General features: G+C 34.6%; 1 protein-coding gene and 1 long non-coding RNA gene across 3 annotated transcripts in view; one reads left to right on the top strand and one right to left on the bottom strand.

The window, feature by feature from the left end:
• Positions 1–3,017: 3,017 nt before the first annotated feature.
• Positions 3,018–27,100, bottom strand: part of TOMM70 (translocase of outer mitochondrial membrane 70) — a 48,729-nt gene continuing 24,646 nt past the window's right edge. The window contains exons 2-12 of the mRNA XM_036998627.2: positions 24,522–24,695; positions 22,145–22,271; positions 20,013–20,122; positions 17,094–17,242; positions 14,696–14,903; positions 12,401–12,535; positions 11,332–11,439; positions 10,344–10,460; positions 8,025–8,122; positions 7,326–7,448; positions 3,018–5,026 (exon numbers count right to left, since the gene is read on the bottom strand). Coding sequence (XP_036854522.1) covers positions 4,873–5,026; positions 7,326–7,448; positions 8,025–8,122; positions 10,344–10,460; positions 11,332–11,439; positions 12,401–12,535; positions 14,696–14,903; positions 17,094–17,242; positions 20,013–20,122; positions 22,145–22,271; positions 24,522–24,695 — 1,503 coding nt within the window. The 3' untranslated portion in view covers positions 3,018–4,872. The remainder of the gene's footprint in view (positions 5,027–7,325; positions 7,449–8,024; positions 8,123–10,343; positions 10,461–11,331; positions 11,440–12,400; positions 12,536–14,695; positions 14,904–17,093; positions 17,243–20,012; positions 20,123–22,144; positions 22,272–24,521; positions 24,696–27,100) is intronic.
• Positions 12,542–19,573, top strand: LOC140848406 (uncharacterized). 2 transcript variants are annotated; one of them, XR_012129230.1, is made up of 2 exons: positions 12,542–13,400; positions 17,797–19,573. It is a non-coding gene; the product is annotated as an uncharacterized lncRNA (long non-coding RNA). The 2 variants fall into 2 exon arrangements; XR_012129231.1 differs by lacking the exon at positions 12,542–13,400 and adding an exon at positions 17,168–17,300.

The following is a 27,100-nucleotide window of genomic DNA, read 5'->3' as shown; positions in this document are numbered from 1 at the left end:
GATTCTTGTGTCCTTGGGTTTATACTTTTCACCAAATTTAAAATACTATCAGATAGTCTTTCTTTTCCATTTCTTTACTGATGTTGTAAATATATATATGTGTGTGTGTGTGTGTGTGTGTGTATATATATATTTATATGTACAAATCTTAATATACAGCTAGATGAATTTTGATATGTACACTAATGGTACAGTAACCATTATCCAGATCAAGATAACATTCTTAATAATTTTTGCTCCCCTTCACCTATTTCACCCATCCCCATACCCTCTTTCCTATGGCAACCACTGGTCTGTTCTCTGTTTGAGTCTGTTTCTGTTTTGTTTGTTCACCTTTAGATTCCACACAAGTGAAATCACATGATATTTGTCTTGCTCTGACTTATTTCACTTAGCATATTATTCAGCTTCATCCATGTTACAAGTGGCAAGGTTTCATTTTCTTTTATGGCTGAGTAATATTCCATTGTATATATGAGCCACAAGCTCTTTATCTGTTCATCTATTGATGAACATTTAGGTTGCTCCCATATTTTGACTATAGCAAGTAATGACATGATAAGCATAGAAGTACATGTATCTTTTCTTTGCATAAATTCCCAACAGTGGAATTGCTGGGATAAATAGTATTTCTATTTTGTTTTTTGAGGAACCTCCATACTGCTTTCCATAGTGGCTGCACCAATTTACAGTCCCATCTGCAGTGCACGAGGGTTCCCCTTTTCTCCATATCCTTGCCAACACTTGTCATCTTGTTGATAGTAGCTACTCTGACTGGTCTGAGTATCTCAGTGTGGTTTTCATTTGCATTTCCCTGATGATTAGTGATATTGAGCATCTTTTCATGTACCTGTTGGCCATCTGTATAAGACTCTTCTTTAGAAAAATGTCTGTTCAGATCCTCTGCCAGTTTTAATCAATTACTTGTTTCATTGGTGTTGATGGCTTTATATATTTTGGATATTAACCCCTTGTTGGATATATCATCTGCAAATATATTCCCATTCAATAGGTTGCCTTTTCACTTTGTTGATGGTTTGTTTTGCTGTACGTAAGTTTTTTAGCTTGATGTAGTCCACATACTTTTGCTTTTGTTTTCCTTTTCTGGGGAGACACACCAAGAAAAAAATTGTTAATGCCAGTGTTCAAATGTACTGCCTCTGTTTTCTTCTTAGGAGTTTCATGGTTTCAGGTTTTGTGTTTATTTTTGTGTATGGTGTAAGAAGTGGTCCAGTTTTCCCAGCACCAAATATTGAGGAGACTATTTTTTCCCCACTGTATATTCTTGTCCTCTTTGGCATGTTAACTGACCATGTAAGTGTGGATTTCTGGACTCTCCATTCTGTTCCATTTATCTCTGTCCATTCTTCTGCTAATGCCATATTGTTTTGATTACTATAACTTTGCAGTATAGTTTAAAACCAGGGAATGTGATACCACCAGCTTCATTCTTCTTTCTCATGATTACTTTGGATATCTAGGAACTTTTGTGGTTTCATACAAATTTTAGTATTTGTTTTACTTCAGTTAAAAATGCTATAGGTGTGTTGATAGAGATTGCATTTGTTTACTTCTTTGGATAGAATGGCCACCTTAACAGTATTAATTCTTCCTATCTGTGAGCATGGAATATTTTTCCATTTACTTGTGTTGCCTTATTTATTTTATCAATGTCGTATGCTTTTCAGAGTACAGGTCTTTCACCTCCTTGATTACATTTATTCCTAGGTATTTTATTCTTTTGATGCAATTGTACATCAAAACAATTGATTTAATTTATTTGTATATAGAAATGCAACAAACTTCTGTATACTGATTTTTGTATTCTGTGACTTTACTGAGGTCATTTATTCTTAAAAGTTTTTTGAAGGAGTGTTTAGGGTTTTCTATGTATAGTATCAAGTCATCTCCAAATAGTGACAATTTTACTTCTTGCCAACTGGGATGTCTTTTCTTTTTATCTGATTTCTATAGCTAGGACTTCTAGTACTATGTTGAATGCAAGTGGTGAGAATGGGCATCCTTGTCTTGTTCCTGATCTTAAAGGAAAAGCTTTCAGCTTTTCACCATCAAATATGATGTTAAGTGTGGGTTGCCATAAGTGGCCTTTAGTATGTTCTGTGTTCCCTCTATACCCACTTTGTTGAGTTTTTATCAGGAATGAATGCTGAGTTTTGTCAAATGCATTTTCATCATCTTTTAGGATGATTATATGGTTTTTATTCCTTTCTCCTGTTAAAGTAGTGTATCATATTGACTGATTTGTGGATATTGAACCATCCTTTATCCCTGGAATAAATCTCACTTGGTCATGGCAAATGATCTTTTTAATGTATTTTTTAATTTGGTTTGCTAATATTTTGTTGAGGAATTTTTATCTGTGTTTCACCAGGGATATTGGTCTGTAACTTTCTTTTTTACAGTGCCTTTTTCTGGTTTTTGTAACAGGGTTAATGCTGTTCTCATAGAATGAATTTAGAAGCATTCCTCCATCTCCAATGTTTGGAACACTTCAAGAAGGATAAGTATTAGCCTATTTGAATTGTATTTTAAAACCAAAGCTTTTTACTGATGTTTTGGGATCTATTCCCTATTTATAGCATAATTATTCAAGGATAGATTACTTCCAGCATCCTTTCAGTAAGACTCCAGAATGACTGAAAACTGATCAAGACTCACTGATGAACTCTGTTGAAGATAAACTTAGTCACAAGGTTTGGATCTGACTGGCAGGCAGGTCACAAGGTTCAGGTTGCCACACAAGTATGGGTAAGGCTTAGAAAGTTAAGTTAGCTCTAGTAGCTTTTCTTACAACTTTGTTTCACTAGTAGGAAAATATATGCTCTCAGCAAACTCCACCATTCATACCAGAAATTGTTTCCTTTTTATACTAATATATCCAGAATGTCCCTATTTTCAAAGTTAGTTTGAGCTCATAAGAGAATGACTATAATTCACCCAATACTACAATAAATGAATAAACTACCTATCTTTCTATTTAAAGAACAGATAGGAAAGCCTGAATGTAGTATTTATTTGATGAATTTACATGAGGTCATTTACAAAAGAAACGATACAGACAAATGCAGCTTTCAGTGCAGTTTCAAATATGTTTTGAACAGGCAATAGTCCATGAGGATTTGGAATGACAGTATTGAATGGCGCATGCTTCAGTTTCCTTTGTGTGTTTTTCTACCCAACCTTAAAGGGTAGGAAGGAAGAGGAGTAGAAGGAAATATCAGTGTTAATGTAAATACAGCCATGCAAATAAAAACTTTACATCAGAGGTTATTCAGAGATGTAGAACATTTCTGTATTCAGGGACCATGATAGTAGGTATATAATTTAAAAACTGAAATGCAGAGCTCTCAAAATTACCATTATCCAAGTCATCTTAAATTATATCAACTGCCCCTTCATATCTTCCAGTCTCTGACTTTGGAAGGGAATCTTCTAAGAGTTTCTAAAAAATAATATTTGTAGACAATATTTTTGGTTTCAGTAGGATAAAGCACCCTTTTAAAGAGGGGTAAAATGCTCCTTTAATTAGATTTAATTTAAAAGTATAACTGAAAACTTGTACTTTTATTATACCTCAGATTTAAATAAACCTTTACCAACCCCATATATCTCAAAAGACTGCTTGAGAACACAACCTGTCCCCCAACCAGAAAAATACATCATATAAGCAAAAGGATGGTCTATAAAATGACAGTTGGAAGAAAACCATAAAAAGTGATTTCTAAGTAAAAGAGTGAGGTAAAGATAAAATGGACAAAACAACAAATCTGCTTTCAGTATCCCTAGTGAAGACTAAGAAATGGGCAGTCAGTCAGGCCTTAGAAACCAAGGTTACTTCAACACTAAAAAGCACTCCATGTGTCCTCAGCATCTTTGAGACTACCCAAAAAAGTTTAAGCATGGTTGAGGCACTAAACTTGTCACTTCAGGAAATGTTATTTCTAGATCCAAGACTATCTTGCTTTTGGAACCTTCAGCCACATTTTCTTCACTAGAAATTTGAAACAAATATTTCCACTTACCACATTTCATCTTTTTACACAGGACCAACCTATACTTTTTTGAAAACATATACTATTAAACAGTACCTATTACAGAAACTAGCCACAAACAATCATAAACATACTTCCATTTCATCTTACCTCTTGACTGGTCCACTCTCCCATTAATACTCAAACCTTCCAGCACATGTATCAAAATATTGTGCTTCTGCATAATCAGCTGTTGTGGACTTTAAGAACAATGTACATTATCCATTAGAGTTGAAAGGTGTCAAAAGGCTTAAGAGTTACCACTGAGTCTTTCTAACATTCTGCATAGTCAGAGGCATTGTACATGTCCTGGTTTAATGGGTCTAATTTTGATGCCTTAAAAATAAAATCCCCATTTAAGCAATTCACTTAAAAAAAAATCAGCTGAAAGGGATTAAACTGAATCTAAAAGAAACCTATGTTACAGCACTTACTATGTTAATTTAAAAACCAACATGCTGTAAAATACTTAGATATTACACACACACACACACACACAGCCAAAATTATCTCCCCATCACCAAAAAAAAAAAAGCCAAGTCAACTAACCAGTTTTTATTTGCATGGCCAATTATCATTTGTACTCTTTGCAACTTAATTTTAATGTCCCTTTAATAAGTTCTAAGCTTTTGTTGCACAGGAATAAAAGCTGCAACACTGTGTACTTCCTTCAACAGCCACTCCTACAACACCTAAATACTTCAACAGATGTAACGAATGACAACAGCACAAACAGAAATACTAAGTTCCACCATTCAACACAGTTCATGACAATGTCCTTAGGGTTCAGTTGAAGAGGGGGTAAACCTACCCCCCCATTTTATAATGTTGGTGGTTTTAATCCGTACTTCTTTGCAACTTCTGTCTGGGCATGGGCAGCATCACAGAGTGAATACAGATGAGCCATCTCCGTTTCTGATTTGGCCAGGTTAATAGCTTTGTTGAACATGTCAATGGCTTTTTCCATGTTTCCTCTAAAAGAACAAAATATTTCAATGTCTGTTTCAATAAGCACCTCACAGAATGTGATGAAGTCTTTAAATTGTGCTACATGGAGTCTGACCACTCTTTATAAAATAGCATTCAATGAATGTTAGTTACAACTACAAATACATTATATTATTTCCTTACATTATACCTCTAGTGATTTGTTCTAATAAGAATATAAGACCACAGAAATTAAACGCCTTATTTAAAATCATAATCTTGTCTAGTTCCTAAGTCCTGGTGTTTCTACTCTATGACGGGGCTCTGAGAAAGTAGTGACAGCCTCAGAGAACATTAACAGTACTCGGGCTTTCCCTCCACACATCTGCATACGTCCCTCTTCTTTCCTCATCTCTTACCGCCATATACCTCCACTCCAGTCATACAGGTCTGAGGTTCCTTGACTATGCCATACATCACACTTGTACATAATGCTCAGATTATTTGTTACCTCTCTGCCTGATTCTAGTCAAATCCTCAGTTTTCTAAAGTCCAGTTCAAATGTAATATCCTCATGAATGTATTTTCCCCTTCTTCCCTATGGGAATTGGCCGCCCCCCTCCCAATGTTCCCATAGTTCTACTGTTATTCTGTGCACAATCCAATGAATATATATATATATATATATGTTTATACCACAGTCTTATTAGATCCTTAATGGACATCTCTCAATTCTCCAGAATCTAGCACAATGCCTGTAATTAGTACCTTTTTTTAAAGTAAATGAATGAATATGTTTGGTCAAAAAAATTTATTTCTTACAGTATAAGGGTGGTTGGACTTTTTATATTTGCTAAGAACCAAGAACTATGTTACATAACCAGTATTATGTATATGTGCATACATGCATGTAATCTTAAATATTTATCAATTCCCCACTATACATATGCCAATTAGACTCTACAGTAAGTCTCTGGCATAACTATTTAACCTCCTAATACAATATATGGCTACATGACAGACTTATTGTTCTTAAATAGTAACTTCTTTCAAAGTGCACATTCAGATATTGGACAGTAGGTTTGCTAAATCCTAGGATAATAGGCAGTATCGTTCATTCACATTCATTTATGTGTTTGTATGGCAGGATTTAGAATGGATTTCTTAAGAGTACATTCAACACAAAATCCATCAAATCCCATAGATCAGGGGTCCTTAATCCAGGGGTCCTATGAGAAATTAAATGCATGAGAAGTCATATACAAAATCACATTATTGTCAATTTCAATAGCCTAAGTATTTTTATACATACATTATTCTAAGAAAAACACACAGCTTTGCTAAAAAAAAAAACTACCATCCCATCCCATTCTAGTATGAGAACATTTTATTCACATTAACAATTTGGCAATTAAATAATTTAATATTTACATGCAATTGTCAATATAGAATGGTTCAAAAGAATCACAGAAATCAACAACCTATGTATAGTCTGCCTAGTGGGCAGCAAAGAGAGAGGACCCCAGGATTGGCTGCATTACAGAGAATTAAGGCAAGTCCTACTGGCTCCTGACAAGGGATAGTGAGAAGAACAGTTGCTTTGGCATCTGAAATAATGGGCTCAACCTTGTTTCTACTAATGGCTTACCATGTACCCTTGTTAACCAGTCTGGGCATTAGTTTCTACACCCTTCAATTAAACTGAGAATCATATAATCTCTACTTCTATAAAGACTGGGATAAAGATCAATTGAAATAATATTTGGGAGATACCTAAAGTTAAGTACTTGGCCTAGTATATGTACTGGACAACAATGCCAGTATTAAGATGGTACACTACACTAAATTCTATGGCATACACCTGTTAATGGTAGATCTCAACTGTTACTCTGGATAAACATTTACACAAAACAAAAAGTTACAGTTAAATCAGTCACAAAATATCTTATTCAACTCCCTTTTAAGAAAACTTGGGAGCTAAGAGATGCTGCTGCAACTTGCATTGTCACTTGACTGGTTACTTCTTTGTACAGGATCCAGATCTGCTGGCAAACTGGCTATCAATACTTTGCAGGTGAAAAGAGAAACACAGACAACAGGTATTAGATCAAGTTTCCCTTTCCAATGCATATGGTTGACTTGATTTTTGTCAGTATGATTTTTAAATTGGAAAAATCAAACAAGGAACATCAAAGTTGTGTGGTTTTGATGAAAGTTTGCCTCAAAAGGCATAACATTAACATGAAATTTAGTGGATATTCTGTAATAACATACTATAGTAAGAATGAAAAAATTATCATCTATGGAGGTACCTTAATTTTTTAAAGAACAGACTTTGGAACTTACCTTTGTACTTCAATAGTTCCCATGGTTTCATATGCAAAATCACATTTATTGTCAATTTCAATAGCCTTGCTGATAAGCTCCAAACCTCTATCGAGATCTTGCTTCCACTGAAGTTGAAGTAAACTGCAAATGCAGAAAGGCAGTCAGATGTGACCACAGTCCAGTATCAACAGGAATAAAAGTGATGACTCAACTTCTGCCCTCAGTGAATTCATAATTTACAAGGAAAAATGAAATCTAAAACAGTATATAATCAACATAAGAACTTTTTTTCCCTCAATTTGGTTTTGTAGTCTCAATTCCTTATGGTGAAAAAAAATGTCCAAAAAGTCTAGACTCTGTTACTAACTTACATAGCTTAATTTTTTACTTTGTATAAATTTAAGCAAAGGTTTTTTTTTAAATGGTATTTTAAGTATACAAGGACAGAAAAAACTTATTTCACAAGTTTCCTGTTACGATACAAGTAACAGAGTGTTCAGGACCAAAATCCGTCAGTTAGAATGAAAATAGTATACTTACTAATTGCTGTGTAAGAATGAAACACAAGTAAAACTTACAAAATTAACAGAAAAGCTCCACAGCATTAAAAAAAACTTACTAATACTATGCCACAGCCCCCTTCCTAAATGACCAAAGGAATCCATCTTAAGAAATTCAGTTTCTTACTGGAACAAACAGAACCACAAAAATACATACCCTTTATGAACATATGTTGTGGCATTATCTGGTTCCAAATCAATACATTTATCATACATTTCATCAGCTTTACCAAACTGCTGTTGATCTGTTAATGCCTGTGAAGATATAATTCAGTTATATTAAGGTAACTGCTAACCTACACAGTTAAAAGTACATTGCTTATCAATTATTAAAACTATCCATTCATTAACAGATTGTGGTATTTTTGGGTTACAAACTTATTTAAAATGTTGCCCCTTAATTGTTTCTTTTCTATGTAGCATTATTATAAATAATGCTACGCTGTTTCTTTTTGCTAAGTAGTTATATGCAACAACAGCTATTTACTGAACTATAGAATACAGAAAAATCCCACGCCTGTCAGTTCTAGATTCTCACTTACTCAGAGTTTATCATAATACATCCTAAGGGAATAACTTTAAAAACAATACTCATTTAGAATGATAATTTCAAGTAAGTATGTTAACTGTTACCAGAGTCATTCCTTCAAAATGAGTGGTGAGAGAAAAAAAAAACAGCTACAATCAACTATTTTAAGACAAATCCCATGGCAGTGTGGATACCAGATCAGGCTCCAACTGTAACTCTGAGAGTTGGCCAGCATCTAAGCTTAAGCTTGAGAGTTGAAAAGTTATGTCACTAAGTACAGCTGTGTGTGTGTGTGTGTGTGTGTGTGTGTGTGTGTGTGTGTGTGTGTGTGTGTGTGTGTGTGTGTGTGTGTGTGTGTGTGTGTGTGTGTGTGTGTGTGTGTGTGTGTGTGTGTGTGTGTGTGTGTGTGTGTGTGTGTGTGTGTAAATATATAACTACCTAATAGTGAAGCAAAAATCAGGAGAGATAAATAAATAAGTAAATCAATCAATCAATCAATCAATCAGGAGAGAGACCAGAAGACAGTAATTTTAGTGCAGATTGTTAATAATGTTAGTGCTAATGAGAAGACAGGTCAAGTAAGTTCAAACCTATTTTGAAGGCAGCACAGTGAGAGGGAAATAACTGCAATTACAAAGCCTCTGCAAGATTGTACCTAGTATTAGGTTCTTTAAAAGCTATTCAGTGGCCTTTGTTCTTTTAGCTGCCTCTGCCCCAAAAAGCCCTTCAGAATTTCATTTTAGTGATAAGGATGTTGTCACCCTTCTGGTTTATTCCTAATATAAGGCATAAAGCTGGGTGTGCCTATTCAGTACAAATGTCATAAAGTTATAATGTTCATTTGTTGTATCTTCTATATATACTATAAATTTTTCTATTTGGTCTATGTTTCACAATTAGTGTGTATAATCAGCAACCAGTTTTCATTTCTTTATTGTCACAGTCCTAAGAACAAAGACTGAATAGATCAGATGATTTCAAACTGAAGTTAAAGAATTTCTGGGTTGTACTTCATATCCTAGAATCTCAATCCCTAACAATGCAATGATATTTAGGGTTTTCAAGAATAGATCCAACACAAACCAATCTTCTCATAGTTCCTTCTCAGTAAGCCCTCAAAAAAGTTTCTCCCTGTGGAACTTCTTATAACTTGACTAAAGAGAGCATGAAGGAAATTAAAAACAATACAAGCAGCCTTAAGGATGGTTTGGAGATGTTAGTCCACACAAATGGTCATTTTCAAATATTTAGCATTTCTGTGATGTTTGGGTGGGAAAAACATTTGGAATAAAAAAAAATACACAGAAAAGATACTGAGATGGCTAGTTTATGTAGATACCGAAAGCAACTTTCAGACGTTATTTAGTTGGAGAAAGAAGTACAACTGTGGCTATAAGAAGCTAATCGTTTTCTTTGAAATTGATTGAAAATTAATGTTTTCAAAGACTTCAGACTACAATTAAAAAGTTAAAGTAATTCATACTTAAATTGTTTTCCTTAGCTTCGATCCTAAAAACACTTCAAGAATTTTAGACAAACCATTTAGAAATTAAAAGGAGCTGTCATACATCTAACCATTAAAAAGATAATGATCAAATAGAAAACCCTTTCTATGGACATCTTCCCCTCCAACTGCATTTTCTTAAGATAATTAAATTTTGCAAATAGAATCCAAATGAAAACATAAGGGAAATAATCCACTTAAGCTTCTCTGTTATGAATTTAGGGCCATGGTTTTCAATTATTGTACCATAGGAGCCCCTCCTGAGTTGACTGAAGACGATCCTGGAAGTCAGGAGAATCAAAGCAGAAATGAAATCATCTACTTCCACAGAAGCTGTAACCAGAGAAGCACTGTTTTCTGATTTTCTTACTGGTATTCAGCATATGAATGCAGCTTATTAAAAAAGGAATGGCAACTGATAAAATATACAAAATCACATTTACCTGGGCATATAGTGCAAAGCCTTCAGCACACTTTGGAAATTTCTTTATGACTTCTTCAAAACCTTTCATAGCTGCTTGGATTTGTGAAGAATTATTTCCCGTATATGCTTGTCGATACTATTTTAAAAATCAGAACAGATCTGTAAAATCAAGAACTCAAAAACCCATAGAATGTTAATATATTACAAAAGTCACACACAATTACATAAATCTTTCTATAAAAGCAGTGACTTGCTAACATAATTTGCTTCAGATGGAAGAGTTCCAAAGGAACATCTCCAGAGCAGGGACCCAAATGCTATGTACAATTAGGACCTTTGTTGCCACTATACAATTTCAGGATGTTCAGTACTTAAGAAGAAAGCATACTAACATGTATGAAGTTAACTTTGCATATAAATGGGGGAAAATTAAATCTAATAAAACCGTATCACTTTACTGAAAGTGTTTACAAAGCTCCTTCATCCAAAAACATTTTTCATCTATAATATAAATGTGTTTGTGACCCAATTTCTTTCTTTAAAAGGAAGTGGTTTCAGGCCTCAGGCTATGGGACTGACTGGAAGTACCTCAGTTCACTAGAAATGGACTTATTTCACCTGTTTTTTAGCTCTGTTTCTGAATATCAATAGCTGTACAAAGGCTATTTGTAGATGGTGAGAGAGCAGGTATGTGATACCATGATCACTGAGTATTTCCTCAAAATGCTTTTGTTGTTTGTACTAGTTTATGATAGAGAAGCAGGAAAAACAGTGCTGTTCAATCAGGGACAAACATTATCAAGATGAACTCAAATAAAAGACCTAGAGACATATAGGAGTAGTACCTCAATTAGCATATATACTTGTTTCTCTGAACTAATACATTTTCCTCCTGCAGTCTTCCTTTGGAGGGATAATAACTTCTGTAGACAGCGATTTATTTATCTTTGTTAGCAATGTAAATAAAAGTGATTTCTAGGAAAATAAAAAAAGAAAGTGGAACCTACCAATGCAAAACATTTCTGGGCTTGTGCCAAAGCAGACTCAGGTCTTAACCTAATACATTCATCAAAATCTGCCACTGCTTCTTCAACTTGATCAAGCAGTATTTTCAGCTGAGGAAAAAAATACATACATAAACACAACTCAGAATAATAGGTGCACCAGTTCAGTACACACTGTGGCCCTTATCACAGCTCAGAATGCTAAGCATATAGTAGTTACTCAATATAGAGTTACCTTCTAGAAACTGAATGAAGAAAATCTTACAATTTTAAAGGGAAGATTCTAAACCTTAAAACTAGTGTCCAATTTTTTAAAAAGCACTATGAACTCACCAGTTTCGCACTGAAATTTGATCACTCTTAAGAAACTGCTTCTAGAAAACTAAACAGCTCCTCTGTACCTTTAGATTTCAAAGCAGATCAGGCATCAAATAATTACCTTTCTAATTAATCTTAAGATACGACCAGTTAAGATCAAAATGTCAATGATTTTATGAGGTTATCTCAACACTTCGTAACACCCTTCAGACAGAAATATTAGGTAAAACTCTTCAATAAAAAGATCTGCAGCCTTTCTGCTAGTATATGGACAGCTTACACTTTCTATCCAAATGCATTCCAAGAAGCCATGTTAAACAAGCAGATTAAAAAGCCATGTTTGCCCCAAATGAGAATGAAATTGGGGACTGCTTTTTTTTTTTTGTACTGTTTGGCTAGTCCAGGCTAATTATTTCCTTAAGCAAGAAGCCTACAAAAATTCTGTTGATTCTACCATTAACTCAAAATGCTCACTAATGTTTTTAATATTTTACTCACTGAAAACCTATGAGCCAGAAACATCTGAAAAACAAACATGAACTGGCAAGCCCATTTTTATAGCCTTCCTTTTTTAATAAGTAAATGCCAAAATTATAAGATTTTGAACAAATGTTTAAGAAGGGATTAAGTAAATGACAACCCAAACTGTAAACCACTGCAATATGTTGTTCACAGCTATCAGAAGTGATACAGGAAATCTTAAGACAGTCTCAAAACTGGTAGCAACTTCCTCGATCCAGGGTCAGCACTTTACCTGTCCCCGGTGATGGTAAACATCTGCATTCTGAGGATCGATGTCAGCAGCCATGTTAAAATCCTGCGTCGACAGCAAAGGCTGCTGCTGTTGCATGTACATGCTACCCCTTTTGATGAGAGCATTTGCTTGAAGCTGAATACCCAAAATGAGAAAAGGTTCATCATTACTACTTTTTATTTCAATTAAAAAAAATAACAGTTCCATTGATTTATAATTAACATAAAACTCACCCTTTTAAAGTGTACCAGTCACTTTTAGTATATTCACAGAGTTGTGCAACCATTATTATTACCTAATTCCAGAACATTTTCATCATCCCCAGAAGAAACCTGACATACATTAGCAGTCACTCCCCATTTCCCCCACTAACCCTCAGCCTCTGGAAACCATCAATCTATGAATTCGTATATTCTGGACATTTCATATAAATGGAATCATATGTGGTCTTTTTGTGTTTTGCTTTTTTCGCTTAGCATAACATTCTCAAGATGCATCTATTTTGTAGCATTTGTCGGTCCATCATTCTTTTTAATGGCTGAATAATATTCCATTGTAGAGATACACCACTTTTATGTATCCATTCTTGATCAGCATTTGAGTGCTTCCACTTTTTGGCTATTATGAATAATGCTGCTACGGATATTCATGTACAAGTTCTCATGCTGACATGTGTAATCAAATCTTTTAGCCTTATACCTAAGAGGGGAATTGCTGGGTCATATGATAACCCTATGTTTAACATTTTTAAGGGACTCTCAAACTACTTTCCAAAAGGACTTTACCATTTTACATTCCTACCTGCAATATACAAGAGTTCCAATTTCTCCACATCCTCACCAATACTTTCAACTGTCCATCTTTCTAATTATAGCCATCCTAGTGTGTGTAAAGTGATTATCTCACTGTGATTTTGATTTGTATTTCCCTAACAGCTAATGAAGCTGAGCAACTTTTCATGTTATTGACCACTGTATATATTTGGAGAAATGTCTTTCAGGTATTTGGCCTCTTTTTAAACTGGTTTGTCCTTTTATTACTGAATTGTTAGAAGCTCTTCATATATTCTGGATATAAGCCCCTTAACAAGTATGTAATTTATTAATATTTTCTCCCATTCTGTGGAATCTATTTTCTCTTGATGATGCCCTTTCTATCACAAAAGTTTTTAATTTTGATGAATCTTTTCTTTTGGAGTGATTACACTTTTAGTGGCATATCTAAGGAACCACTGCCTAAACTAAGGAATAAAAATTTCTTCCTGTATTTTCTTCTAAGAGTTTTAGCTCTTACATTTAGCCCTCTGATACATTCTGAGTTAATTTTTTTGTACAGGGCATATGATATGCATCATTACTACTTGCCATAAAACAAAAAGTTGTGATCATGAAGCAAGAAATACCTTCTCCAGAATTCTTTTTCTAAGGCAAAAGTAGATATAAATGTTTTCCTTAATGAAACGAACAGTAATGTCCCCATAATTATAACAATAACACATAATAGTATGTATTTGTAATCATCAAGAAAGCAGCAGGAAATAAAATTAAAGATAATATTACTATGGTATTTTCAGTTTTAAACCTCATTTTGAAAGGAACATTTGAACGGAGTTAATTGTTATCTTTTTATTTACAAGAAGTTAAGATAATTTGTTTATACTTAAACCTTGAAAACAACATTCAATTCCACAGAATACATGGATGTGGCTAAGCTGTTTTCTTGTTACACTGTGTAGAAGGCCCATATAATTCAACAGATTCCCCCTAATTAATTATGAAAATAATTACATACACATAAGAACACTTGGAAAATGAAAAGCTGTTCCAACCATACAACCGCAAAAACTTTTTGTGTACTTCAATATCTTTCCATATCATTATTTTTAGAACCTGTCTTTTATTTGATATAACACAAAATCTTTCAGAATATATCAAGTGTGTTTACTTTCATTAAATGCATTCTATAATCCTGTACTCCATATTGCATGCTACAGTATTACCTATAACACTGCTCTCACCACACATAGGTAATACAGTAGATTATATAAAGGGAAGCTTAAGCTACTAGATGCTTTAGGAAAAAATTCTTTTATAGCTAAAGATGACTACCATTGATATTTATGTTTCAGTTTCACTGTACCAACTCAGTCACCATTAGGTGTAGTTTCTTCCAAAGCAAAAGCAACCTTTTGGAGAATGGCAACTGAAATGAAAAAAATCTAGCAAAACATATCTTAGAAGTTTCATTTTTATTTTTATGCACACACACACACACACACAAAACTTTTAAATGTACCTTCACGTTAGCTTCTTTCAAACTGATCACCTTATCTAAATCTGGTTTGGCTGCATTGGCGTTGCCAATAAGCAAGTAGAAGGTGGCTCGTAGTAACAATGCTTCTGCCATGTATTTGCCTTGAGCATCTATTTCTTTTGAACATTCACTTATGATTTTATCATAGTTTTCTTCTTCCATATACTGTTTGGCCTTTAAATACCCAGAACTGAAAATAAAAATGAACACAGGACTTTATTTACTAAGAAAGGACCAAATGCTAAAAGTTCCCACATTTAGTATACCTCAGGTTAAGCAACTATCCATTTCCCCTTAACTGGTTAGTCAGCTAGTGTGGAACTGGAGTAGGACAGGGAGGTAACAGTTTAGGATTTTTTATTTTGACTGGGCTCTTTTAATGCCTTACAGAGAGTTAGTTTAAAAAAGGAAACAGCAGAGTCAATGGCAGGAACCTTGGTTACTCAAATATGTGAAAAGATGAGCTAACGACATACTGATCTGTAACACAGGCAAAGATCCTATCTTATTCACCTTCATTATCTATGGCACACTCGTATCACCCAGTAGTTATTTTATGACTAACAGAAAGAAGAGAGAAATAGGAAATACTCAAGAAAATTTAGGGTCACAGGAGCCAAGGGAAGAGGTGTGACTTGAGTTCTGCTTTGTAAATATCACTCTGGCTGCCTTGTGGAAAATGGAGTATAAAGGAGCAAGACTGGAGGCAGGGAAATATCTGAAGGGCTCTCCTGAGAAATTGTGTTGTTTTACCTAAAAGAACAGACTTAGAGAGAATAGGTGGAAATATCAAAGCAAATTTAAAGGAATTCTTCCATCAAATAAGATTTTAAAGAAAGCACCCTTCCCTACTTAAAATGTGGTGACCACAATATTATTTTTCTAAGATGATGACTTTTATTGAGGATGCTCATAGAAGGGGATTTTTTTGAACTGGGAAAAAATTTGCAGTAGATGACCTTTAAGGGGTCTTACAAATATCAGGCACTATAAATTAAAATATATTTTCTTATTTCATTTGTTACATAATATAGATAAAGAAAACCAGCAAGTGACTTAAAAATTATGTTGGTCAAAACCTTATGACCTCTGTGCTAACCTTTATCACAATCACATTCTAATATTCTCTGCACTCCAGTTTTATTCCTCAGCTCACCAGGCTAAAAAAATATTATTAAATCAGATCGGAAATGAAGGTTCCTACTTACTGAGAACTTACATGCTAAGATGCTCACAAACATGACCTCTAAATCTCACAATAACCCTCAAAGGTATAATTAGCGTCATTTAAAAAACTGATTAAACTAAGGCTCAGAGTAAAATGGAGTTCAAAAACTTGAGTCCATTTCCACTTAGCGTCCTTGTGAACAGTAGCCATGTCTTATTCCTCAATAAAGTTTTAGAATAGTGGCATTAACTTTTACAGTAGTTTTTCTGGGACAAGGACTATCTACTAATCAGAAGAAATTACTGGCATCATCTTAAATATTTACATCCCAACTACAATTTTGTGAAAATATTGAGCATCAACTAACTAAAATTTGTAAATCTTGGTACAATCATGAATAGTACTTCCCTTAAAAGATGGCCAACAATGGCAGAAAAATTGGGACATAAAAATCAAAAGCAGTCCAAACCTTCAATATGCTATAGATGTAAAACTATGCTCTGCTACAGGAACAATATTCCCTTTTCTTCAAACTCTTTCAAAAATGTCATGTTGGTAATAATAATGTACCTTCTCTTACAGAGGAGAGCTAGCCTTCACAGCAAACCACAATACTGATCAATTTAAACAGAAAAGCAAACTAGATGGCTTCTGCACTACATTGTATCACTTGGTCTCTGGTTGTAAATGCAGCATCTTGTACTTTGGTTTCAGCTCTCCACAGGAGCAAACACAAGAAGCCCAAAATATGGTATTTTCCTAGGCTAGCAGAAAACTTTAAAAAGTCCTTCTTCCAGGCACTCCTAAATATCTCATAGTTTTATAATTTATAAACTTCCCCGCACTAAAATATTTGGATTGAGCTACACAATTATTTCTAAGTTAGTACCTCTATTCAAGTATGGTCAAAGACTCGACTCAATGGGAGCCTCTAGAGCATCATACAGGACCATAAAGGAAGGGCAGATCCCTAGCAATAAAAACTTGAATCACAAGAGAATTAACTCTCAGGGTGTAACAGGTACATGTGAGAAGAGATGTATTTTTGTTACAATAATATTATGTAACATTTATTTTTTATGTTCATCTGTAGATAGGTAGTTTTGTTTTTGAGATGACTCAGAGCCCCACTTGGGCTCTATGGCAGCAAAAAAAATAACCCAAAAAGTCTCTCCCAAAACACTGAGCAGATACCATTCCTGGCACACTTACTTTTCTTTCACTTCTGAGGCTTCCCCTTCCTTGTCTTTGTCTTCATCAGACTTCTCTCCTTTAAGCATGGGCTGTGAAATTATATCATCCGTGAAAGAACTGAAATAAGATTTGATGAACTGTGGAGATGGCATCAGAGGCTCACGATTCTGAAATTTAACCATGTTTAAACACACCAAAATGAGAAAACACTGACCAAAGAAGCAGGTACATTTGTAAAATACTGAGAACAACTGTTTAAAAAATTGAAATTTCATTTTCAAATAACTGAAGAATATTAGATTCCAAACCACAGAACAAGAGAGAGAAGAAATGGTAAAGTTGCCAGTCTCAGCTGCGCAAAGCAGGGTTTAAATGAGAGCCTTTCCCCTCCCCAAAGATGTACTTAAAAGTAAAATAAACAGTGAAATCTGGAACACAGGAGGCAAGTTAACTGCTGAGTTAAAATTATCTCCTTCTGGTGTCTATCCCAGAAGATTAGCATCTAATTTACCACTCAAGCCCAATCTTTCATGGGTACTGAAACGTCAAGTCCATTTACCGTGGGTTTTCATCTGTCCTCCAGTTGTATTACATCTGCAGACCTCCATTATAGTAAGTGCCATTAAAAGTCAGAATGAAATCACATTTCCTGTTTTAATTATTACTTTCTGTCTTGGCAACCCAATCCATAATTATAGCAGTATTTTGTTTCTCCTCATAGAACAATTAAGATGATGAAGTTTTGAAAGAGGGAAGATGGAATAGCACAGCCAAAGGACTCTCATAATATATGGTGGATCCGTTATCTACAAAATTCAACCCAAAGATTTAAAGATGGAAATACATATTCTCAATTTTATGTATAACAAATGTAATTTCTATTGCTTTGGTAGATTTAATGTCTTGAAGGAGGGAAAAAAAACAACCCGGGCTTCATAAATGATCTAATCTAGGATAGATGAGACTGGGAACGAAGAAAACCGAAGAGGAAATCTAAGGAAAACCCATTATTTATTTATTTTTTGCTCTTTCTGGGGAGAGATTGAATGTCTTAATTTAGGATTACATAAATAAGTATTTTAAATCACATGGTCACCAATCACATGACAAACATGCCTGAATTCAGTATTTCACTAAAGACTGAGTAGGAAGAGATAGTGGCAATCATTTTACCAATTTACAGGAAAGGCATAAATAAAAATTTAAATAGCACTTAGAGGAGGCTGAGTAATTCATTACTGTCTTTTAGTTTCCTATTTCAGTTTAAAATGAAGCTATCATCTCTCCCTGTCTTGGACAAGCAGTCACAAATTTAAAAGGAAAACAATGTTACAAGAATGGACTAAAGTATCAAAGGAACAAGATACAAATTCCAGCTCTGCCACTTATTAACTATGTGACCTTGCACAGGTCATGAAGTTTTCTCACCTCTACAATGACAAATAAAAATACTCCCCTTATTTATCTTACATGGTTGTTGTAAAAATAAAAACAATATGAAAAGTAATTTGGGGATTTACAAAGTGGCATACAAACAGATAAGAAAATATAGATACAAACTGACTTGGAACCTTTGTAAATGTAGGTTATCTTATAGTTTCTTACTACGCTGTAGTCCAACCAGCTCAACAATAACAAGAAACAATAGGTTCTGTTGAGGTTCAATTTGTGAGACATTTTACAAGTGTTTTCAGGAACACCAGTTCTATGAGATGCTCAAGGCAAATAAAAAAGGTTAAGAATGTCATTTAAGAACGTCACATGTTACTCTGGTAGATTGAATGTCTTTGTATTTGAAGGAGGAAAATAAAAAAGGACTGAGAACCACTCCTGAGCTATACTTCTCCTGAAGTTTCACAACACATCCTAGCACACAAAAATCCTACAGTGAAGAAACCTGTTTTAACTCTGCTAATATTCAGAAATGCAAAATAAAACATACATGCAGCTTATTAAAATCAACCTAAGAGAAGAATAAATTATTACTAAAGAAAAAAGGAACAACTGCCTCCATATTTCTGAAATTTAGCAGAAAATCTACAGGAATGTTTAGTGATGCCTGTGGTACTCTCAGGGCACTCATATCCCATGACACTTCACCATATTTCACCTTTTATACCTATTAATGGTCTGACTAAATTGTAATCTATAAGGGCAAGAACCATGTCGTTGTACTTTGCCTTCTAAAATGCCCACTATGGAGCACTGTTCAATAAATATTTCTTAAATTAAAACCATCTGCTACTAACTGCCCAAAACCCATGCCAATTTATACAGTATACCTTTCAAAACTAATGATAGATGGGGAAGGCAGTATAGCACAAAGAAGACAAGTAGTGACTCTATAGCATCTTACTACCCTGATGGACAATGACTGTAATGGGGTATGTGGTGGGGACTTGATAATGGAGGGGATCTAGTAATCACAATGTTGCTCATGTGACTGTATACGATATAAAAAACAAAAAACAAAAAACAAAAAAACCAGTGATATAGAACAGGGGTTAGCATATTTTTTCTGTAAAAAGTTAGGTAGTAAATATTTCAGGCTTTATGGACCAGTCTGTCACCATCACTCAACTCCGCTGTTTTAGCTTAAAAAGCAGCCCAATACAACGTATGAGTGGCTGCATTCCAATAAAATATAATTTATAAAAATAGGCAGACTAGATTTGGCCCACAGGCCACTTGTTTGGCAATCCCTTATATAGATGAATATTCTTCCAGTATTCTCCAGGTACAATATTGGGCATAGCCTACATTCTTATTTTGGAAAGATAAGTCAAAAAAGCCCAAGAAATTACAGGAAAAAGAAGTACAATCCAGATCTGATTTCAGTTGTTACCATTGTGATCATGCCCAAATTTAAGCAATATAAATCAGAAATGACCTTTCACAATGTATACTCCCTCTATTAACCAAATCAGATTAATTTACCTTGTATTTTTCTTTGGCTTTCTCTTTTCCAAGAAGTTTAAGAACTTTATCAGCTAACAGCATGCTTTGTTGATTTTGGAACCCTTCTAATATACACACAGCAGTGACATCTAGAAATGATGGAAAAAGCAAGAGTAAGGATGACATTATTGCCAAGATGATTACCAGCATAGAATGAGCATGTTACCAAAAGAATTCACAGCATCTTATTACCCTGATGCCTCATGTGGCTATCAATTTCATTTCTAATAAATTGATTCTTAACACTTTAGTTTTCTATACTCTGTGACCAAACTAAAATCTCAGAAAGTTACCCCACTTCTCTGGGATTTACTTTCCTCACCTGTGAAATGAAAGGGACTGTACTGCATGATTTGTGATTTGTAATGTCTTATATCACTCTAACATTCTACATAGCAAGTAAGGAATCCAGGAATTTTCTCTTCTGGCCAAACTGACATAATGTGGCTCTCTCATGTCCAGTCTTTTTTATGGGCCTCAAGAGTTCTTCTTTGTCTGAAAAGCTATTTTGCCACATATCTCGCAATTAAATCTGCTTCAAAAAAGCCATTTAATCTGGTTATGCCACAGCTCAAGGCACAACGGTTTGAAATTAAAAGATCAGTACTCCCTTAACTTCTCAACCTGTTATTCAAAGTAGTCAAACAATGGCTATTCCTTTTTTCTGAACTCTGTTTCCCACAATTCCAGCTCCCTGCTCCTATAAACTAGTCAATTTGTATGCTCCCTGTTAACCTGGCTAGTGCCAATGTCAGTGTCTTTTCCTATCCCACTTTGCCTATCTAAAATCCACTTAATCTCCTCTCTACAATGATCTGTTCAAGGCCTGGTTCAAAACTCAGAATTCTCTTTTCCAAAGCAACACTACTTCCACCTACCACCAAAGTATATGACTCACAAAACCTCAAATTTTTCTAAAATGTTCTCTAAACCACTCTTACTTGGTAATCCAGATTTAAAAAATAAAACAGCTTTTTCCTTTTAAATAATAATGTTACTTTTAAAAAATGATTATGCAAGGGGAAGACAGTGTAGCACAGAGAAGGGAAATAGTGATTCTGCGGCATCTTACCATACTGATGGGCAGTGACAGCAATGGGGTATAGGGGAACACAGTAACAGAGGTGAATGTAGTAACCATATTGTTTTTTCATGTGAAACCTTCATAAGAGTGTATAACAATAATACCTTAATAAAATAAATTTTAAAAAATGATTATGACTAAATCTTCTGATTATTGATGCTTTTAAAGCAGATTTAAATATGTAGTGGTGGTTACTATAGGGGGATGGCAGAGGGAATGAGGGAAATAGGTGAGGGGGAAAAAAAGTAGTGAGAATGTTTGGTACCTTGATCTGGGTGATGATTACATTACATACACCAAAATTCATCAAGCTGTACACTTAAGATTTGTGCATTTTATAGCATGTACCTCAATATAAAGAGAAATTTTTAATTAAAAACTAAAGTTGGTTTTAACAAAGTTTAATAATAAAGAAAGGAAGTAATATGAAAAAAATTGTAGTGGAAGGCACTTTTAGATTGTAGAAATTACACTTAGCTTTTGTTCCATATGACCTAGAAGAATGTACTTTAAAAGCCAGTGGCCTATAGTCTAACTGAAGTTTTGGCAACAGATAGGGTCAACTAGAGGCTATAGAATATTTATAGTTTTTACTGAGAATGACAAATTCACTTGGTGCCTTATACCAATTAAATAATTTCTAATGTATGAAAATCCCAAGGGCAAAAAACAAATGTTTTCTTCAATGATTCATCTCAAAATTATTTCATACTTACAAGGGATATTAACTGAAAATATGTAGAATCTTAGAAATATTATCATTAGTAAAGCCTCTTCTGATTTCTTATTCATTGACTTACACAGATGCTCATTAATTTCCAAATCTTAATACTAATTTAATTCCATAGTTGGGAATAGAGACAATACTGAAATATTAGTAATCTCCATTTAAATTAAAAAACAAACTGTTGATTAGGGAAGAGTCAAAATTTTAAATACAACTGATTTTTCTACTCACAGAGTTTAATTTACCAGTAACTACAAAGCCTTTAGTTATTTTCATATGTAAACACAAAAATACCCTCACCTTCTAAACATTCCTTCTTATTGTCTAGTTTCTCGTGGGCTTTTGCACGTCTAAACAGAGCTTTCACATATTTGGGATTAAGTTCAACAGCCTTTGTACAATCTTGTGCCACCTCTTTCCATTTTTGCTGTAAATGAAAGTATTAAAAGAAGTCAAACTAAAGGAAGCACTGTTTTTAACAGAAATCAGTTTTCCAAACTTCATGGACTATTAAGAATCCCACAGTAGAAAAAAAAATATCACCAATACATACAAAGAGTTAATACCCACTATACATTAAAATAGTTTATGTAAATATCTGTAATAACAGTAAGCAACCTGATTTTTTTTTAATTGGCAAAGGACATACTTAGGCCACCTTTCTACCACCAAATCTACAAACCTACCTAAGTCTATATAATCTCTTTTTCTCCTATTCAAACTAAGGAGGTGCCTCTCTCCATCAAAAGCCAACCCTCCGTTTGTGATCTAGATCCACACTCTCCCGACTTGACTTCACTCTGTTAGCTCTCCTCATTCTGCATCAATCTATTTCTCTACTGATTCATACCCATAAGCATAGAAATGCATGCTCTAGTATTTTCCATCTTTTAAAAACCCTCCTTTGATACCTTAATTCTCTGCAGCTACTACCCCATTTCTCAGCTCCTCTTTATTGCCAAACCTCCGAAGAGTTGCCATGCAACTTGATTTCCACTTACCTCACTGGCTGCTACTTCCCAGTTTCCTTCACTGAATTCTGCCTCTCTAACCCCATCTTGCACTGGAACCTCCAAGGCCTTCTCTCTTCTCTCTCCCGAGGTGATCACATCTATTGTCCTGACATGATAGAACATCTAAAATCTGATGACTCCCAAATTTATCTCTTTAACCTAAACTACTCTCTTAAAAGAGATACTTTTCAATTCAACTTCTACTTAGCTGCCTACCCCTTCCTTACCCCACTGATATTAAAACTCTTGTTCTTCTTTATCCTTCATTTCTAGAGCAACAGAAAGCTGTTTTCAGAAGAGAAGCTTTCCTTCATGTCTCACCAAGTCCATTACAATACCCTTCATTTTGTCTACCTCCACTCTTGCCTCCTTCAAATATATTCTTTACAGAACAGTGAGAGCAGTATTAGATGTGTTCCTGCCCTACTTAAAACCCTTAAGTATTTCCCATTACACTCAGAATTAAATCCATACTCCTTACCACTGCAAGGCTTTGTGTCATTTGGTTTCTGATACTGCTTCAATTTTATCTCTCTATACCCCAGTATTCTTTATACATTTTTAAACACACCAAACTCTTTCCTGCCTCAAAAAAATTATACCTACCATGTCCTCCATTTAATACTCTCTTTAATACTCACTATTTTATGCACCAACTCCATCTCCAGTAATTCCTCTATTACAGAATCATGTGCTTCTTCAAAGCATTTATCAAAAATGTCTTTTAATAGTTCAGTTTTGCTATCCTTGAGTTCTATGCACAACCGTTTGCTTTTATAAAGCCGGCTCCTACCATAGTAACCCTCCACATATGAAAGTCAGTAAAATTTGGCTGAATAAATGCAGAGAATACAAATGTCCAATAATCATAGAAAATGATGGTCAACTTAGCTAACATCTCAAAAAATGCAAGCTAAAACAATAAGAGAGAGTATTTTTCTCCTACTAGAGTGGCAGCTATTATTCATACTGGTAGTAGTCCTGAGAATACTGGAAGACAATCATACTCTATATATTATAATTGGGTATATGTACTGATACTATCTCTCTGTATTTCCATTTCTAGAATTTTATTGTAATATTTTATCCCCCCACAAAAGTATATAAAAAAATACTTAAAAATATTTACTGCAACACTGAATGCATTAGAGAAAATAGGAAATAGTCCAAATGTTTATCAATAGGAATATGTTTTCCATTATACAACTTTACAACAGTTACTACATACAGCCTTTTGAAAGAATGAAACAGATCTGTGTGTGCTATTAAAAGCTGTCCAAGATATAGTGGCAACTGAAAAAATATGGTGCAAACAATATGTTTAATAGGAATTCATCTATGGCCTTCTTCCCTCCATATATGCCACTATTACATATATAGAGACAAAAAATGGAAGCATTTGCTTCAAACTGTTGAGGAGGATGGCATCACCAGAAACTTTATCTGGATTATTTTATTATACATATAACTTTGGATTATACTTTTAACAACCAGAATTAAAATTTCTTCTTGGAAAGTTAGTTATGTAATTAAAGGATATAAAAACAAAGCAATAATTCCTGTAATTACATTCAAAATAATTATTACTTATTTGAGTGGCATTAACTGAAACATTATGCAAATAAAGAGAAACAAAAAGAACAGAAAAAACCTAGGATACATACCAACTGTTCAAAGGCTGCAGCTCTGTTTTGATAAAATGTAGAAAGGTCAGCATTCTTCTCTATGGGGCACAAACTGATAGCCTCAGTATAGCACTGAATAGCTTGTTCATATTTTCCCGCTTTAAAATATTTGTTGCCTTTGTTCTTGGCTGCTTGGGCTCTATCAAGGGAGTTCTGAAATGAGAGGAGACAATTATTAAACACTTGTTGATACTCAGGAATATACTCAGATTGAAGTGATTAAATGATTAACTGACAAAGATGGGAAGGTAGAATGGCTATGTACAAGGCAAGTCGTTTCATGTAAGTGTCTTCATCAGGAGGATTGCTAAACCAAAGGGTTTATATAGTTTTAATTTTAAAAACACTCAAGACTTTAAAAAAAAAACTAGTGCTTTAAAGCACCACTTTCCCACCATTCCTGCCAGCAAGAGATAGGACGGTGGTGTTTAAATTTTTGTCAGTCTAATGGGTATAACACAATAGTTCTCAATTGGGTGATTTTTCCTGCTAGGGTACATTTTTCAATGTCTAGAGAAATTTTTGATTGTCAGAACTGGGGGTGGGGAAGGGGGTGCTACTGGTGTCTAGTGGGTAAACACCAGGAATGCTGCTAACATTCTACAATGCACAGGACAGCCTTCCCCAAAATAAAGAATTTTCAGATCCAAAATGTCAATAGTGCCAAGGCTGAAAAACCCTGGTAGAAAGTAATATTCAATATTATTATACTTTGCATTTTTCTATTAATGAAATTAGAAAATCTTTTCATGTTTACTGGCCCTGTGGCTTCCTTGTTCTGAAAAACTACTTATCCATGGGTGTTGCGATTTTTCTATTAGGCTGTTAGTGAACATGCAGGATAGATACTAGAAGCACTTCGCCATCTCCATTAGAACTGTTATCCAAAATTACTCCTTGCTCATCAATAAAGGTAAGTGTTTTTTGCACTCTTATCTTTGTCTCAGAGCCTGCCTCGTGGAAGACCCAACTTACACATTTCATGTGTACAATATGGAAGAGCTGGTAGTTAAAACCCACTGGGGACAGTTGTGAATATTTCAATTAATATTTAAAAGGCAACTTTGTAGACAAATCTGGTTATCCAGGTTCTAGCTACTAGGTCCAAGAGCTTTGTGGCATGTTCTAGCCCAAAACTTTATTGTCAACACCATCCAGCTTTAACAAACATGTGATTATGAAAGAATCCATGTATCTCCAACAGGTAAGCACTGGCAAAGCAGAAGAAGTACCCCCACAAATAGTTTAAGCTAAGTTAATTAGGACCCAGGGCACCTCAGTCACAAAGAGATGAGACGACAACACTTTTTCTATTGGCTCTTTTCTCCCTTACTCTTCATTTTTCTTTGCTCCTTTTTCCTTCTTATTTATCTCTTTTCCTTTTCCATAGCTATTTTTTTTTTTGAGAGGGCATCTCTCATATTTATTGATCAAATGGTTGTTAACAACAATAAAATTCTGTATAGGGGACTCAATGCACAATCATTAATCAACCCCAAGCCCAACTCTCAACAGTCTCCAATCTTCTGAAGCACAACAAACAAGCTCTTACATGGTGAACAAATTCTTACATAGTGAATAAGTTCTTACATGGTGAACAGTGCAAGGGCAGTCATCACAGAAACTTTCGGTCCCGATCACGCATTATGAACTATAAACAATCAGGTCAAATATGAATATTCGTTTGATTTTTATACTTGATTTATATGTGAATCCCACATTTCTCCCCCATTATTATTATTATCATTATTATTATTTTTAACAAAATGCTGAAGTGGTAGGCAGATGCAAGATAAAGGCAGAAAACATAGTTCAGTGCTGTAAGAGGGCAAATGTAGATGATCAGGTGTGTGCCCACAGACCAAGCACTAATCCAAGCCACACAAGTAGCCATAGCTATTTTTATAAAATACAGAGTATAAAGGAGGACTTGTAGGAAACTCCAAGTTCAGAATATCGAATAATTTAAGCCACACATTGTCAACAAGGCACATGCATATTGTAAAACTAGGATGTGGAAGAACGAAAGAACCCAAATAAAGCACAAAAAAATTAACAGATGAACATAAAATCTTCCACTTGTCAACAGCTTGAATCATCTTCCAAAAACTTTGACAGTGAAAACTCTTGGCATAAAACATCCATAAAAGAAGACAACTAAGAATCTCTTATGCAGCTGTGGATTGGGGTGGTGGGTGAGACTGTCAAGTTGACTGCTGGAAAACTGCAGTTGAAGCAACCTCAACAGTCCTACTACTCCACTGAGAGAAGAAGTCAGACTGGAGTAGGGCTGTGTCATCCAGAAGAAGTGAAGATCCCCCTACACCAAAGAGACAAATGACAGGCATACCTTGACTGTCTTCCAAGACACATTGTCAAAAATTCCTAGCATAAAGGAGAATTAATACCATTAGAGGCCTCCAAATAGAAAACTAGTATTTGAAAAAGTAGGATAAACCAAACAGAAAATTTAACATCAGAGGAATGACAGGCTATCTTTTTTTTTTTAAAGGCTGCTTTTAAAGAGCACCAACAAACATCTTGAAAATTAAAAAGGG

The sequence above is a fragment of the Manis javanica genome, chromosome 3 (genome assembly GCF_040802235.1).
Source record: "Manis javanica isolate MJ-LG chromosome 3, MJ_LKY, whole genome shotgun sequence".
Classification (NCBI taxonomy): Eukaryota; Metazoa; Chordata; class Mammalia; order Pholidota; family Manidae; genus Manis; species Manis javanica.
Note: the sequence above shows the minus strand (reverse complement) of the source record. Positions and strands in the feature narration are given on the sequence as shown.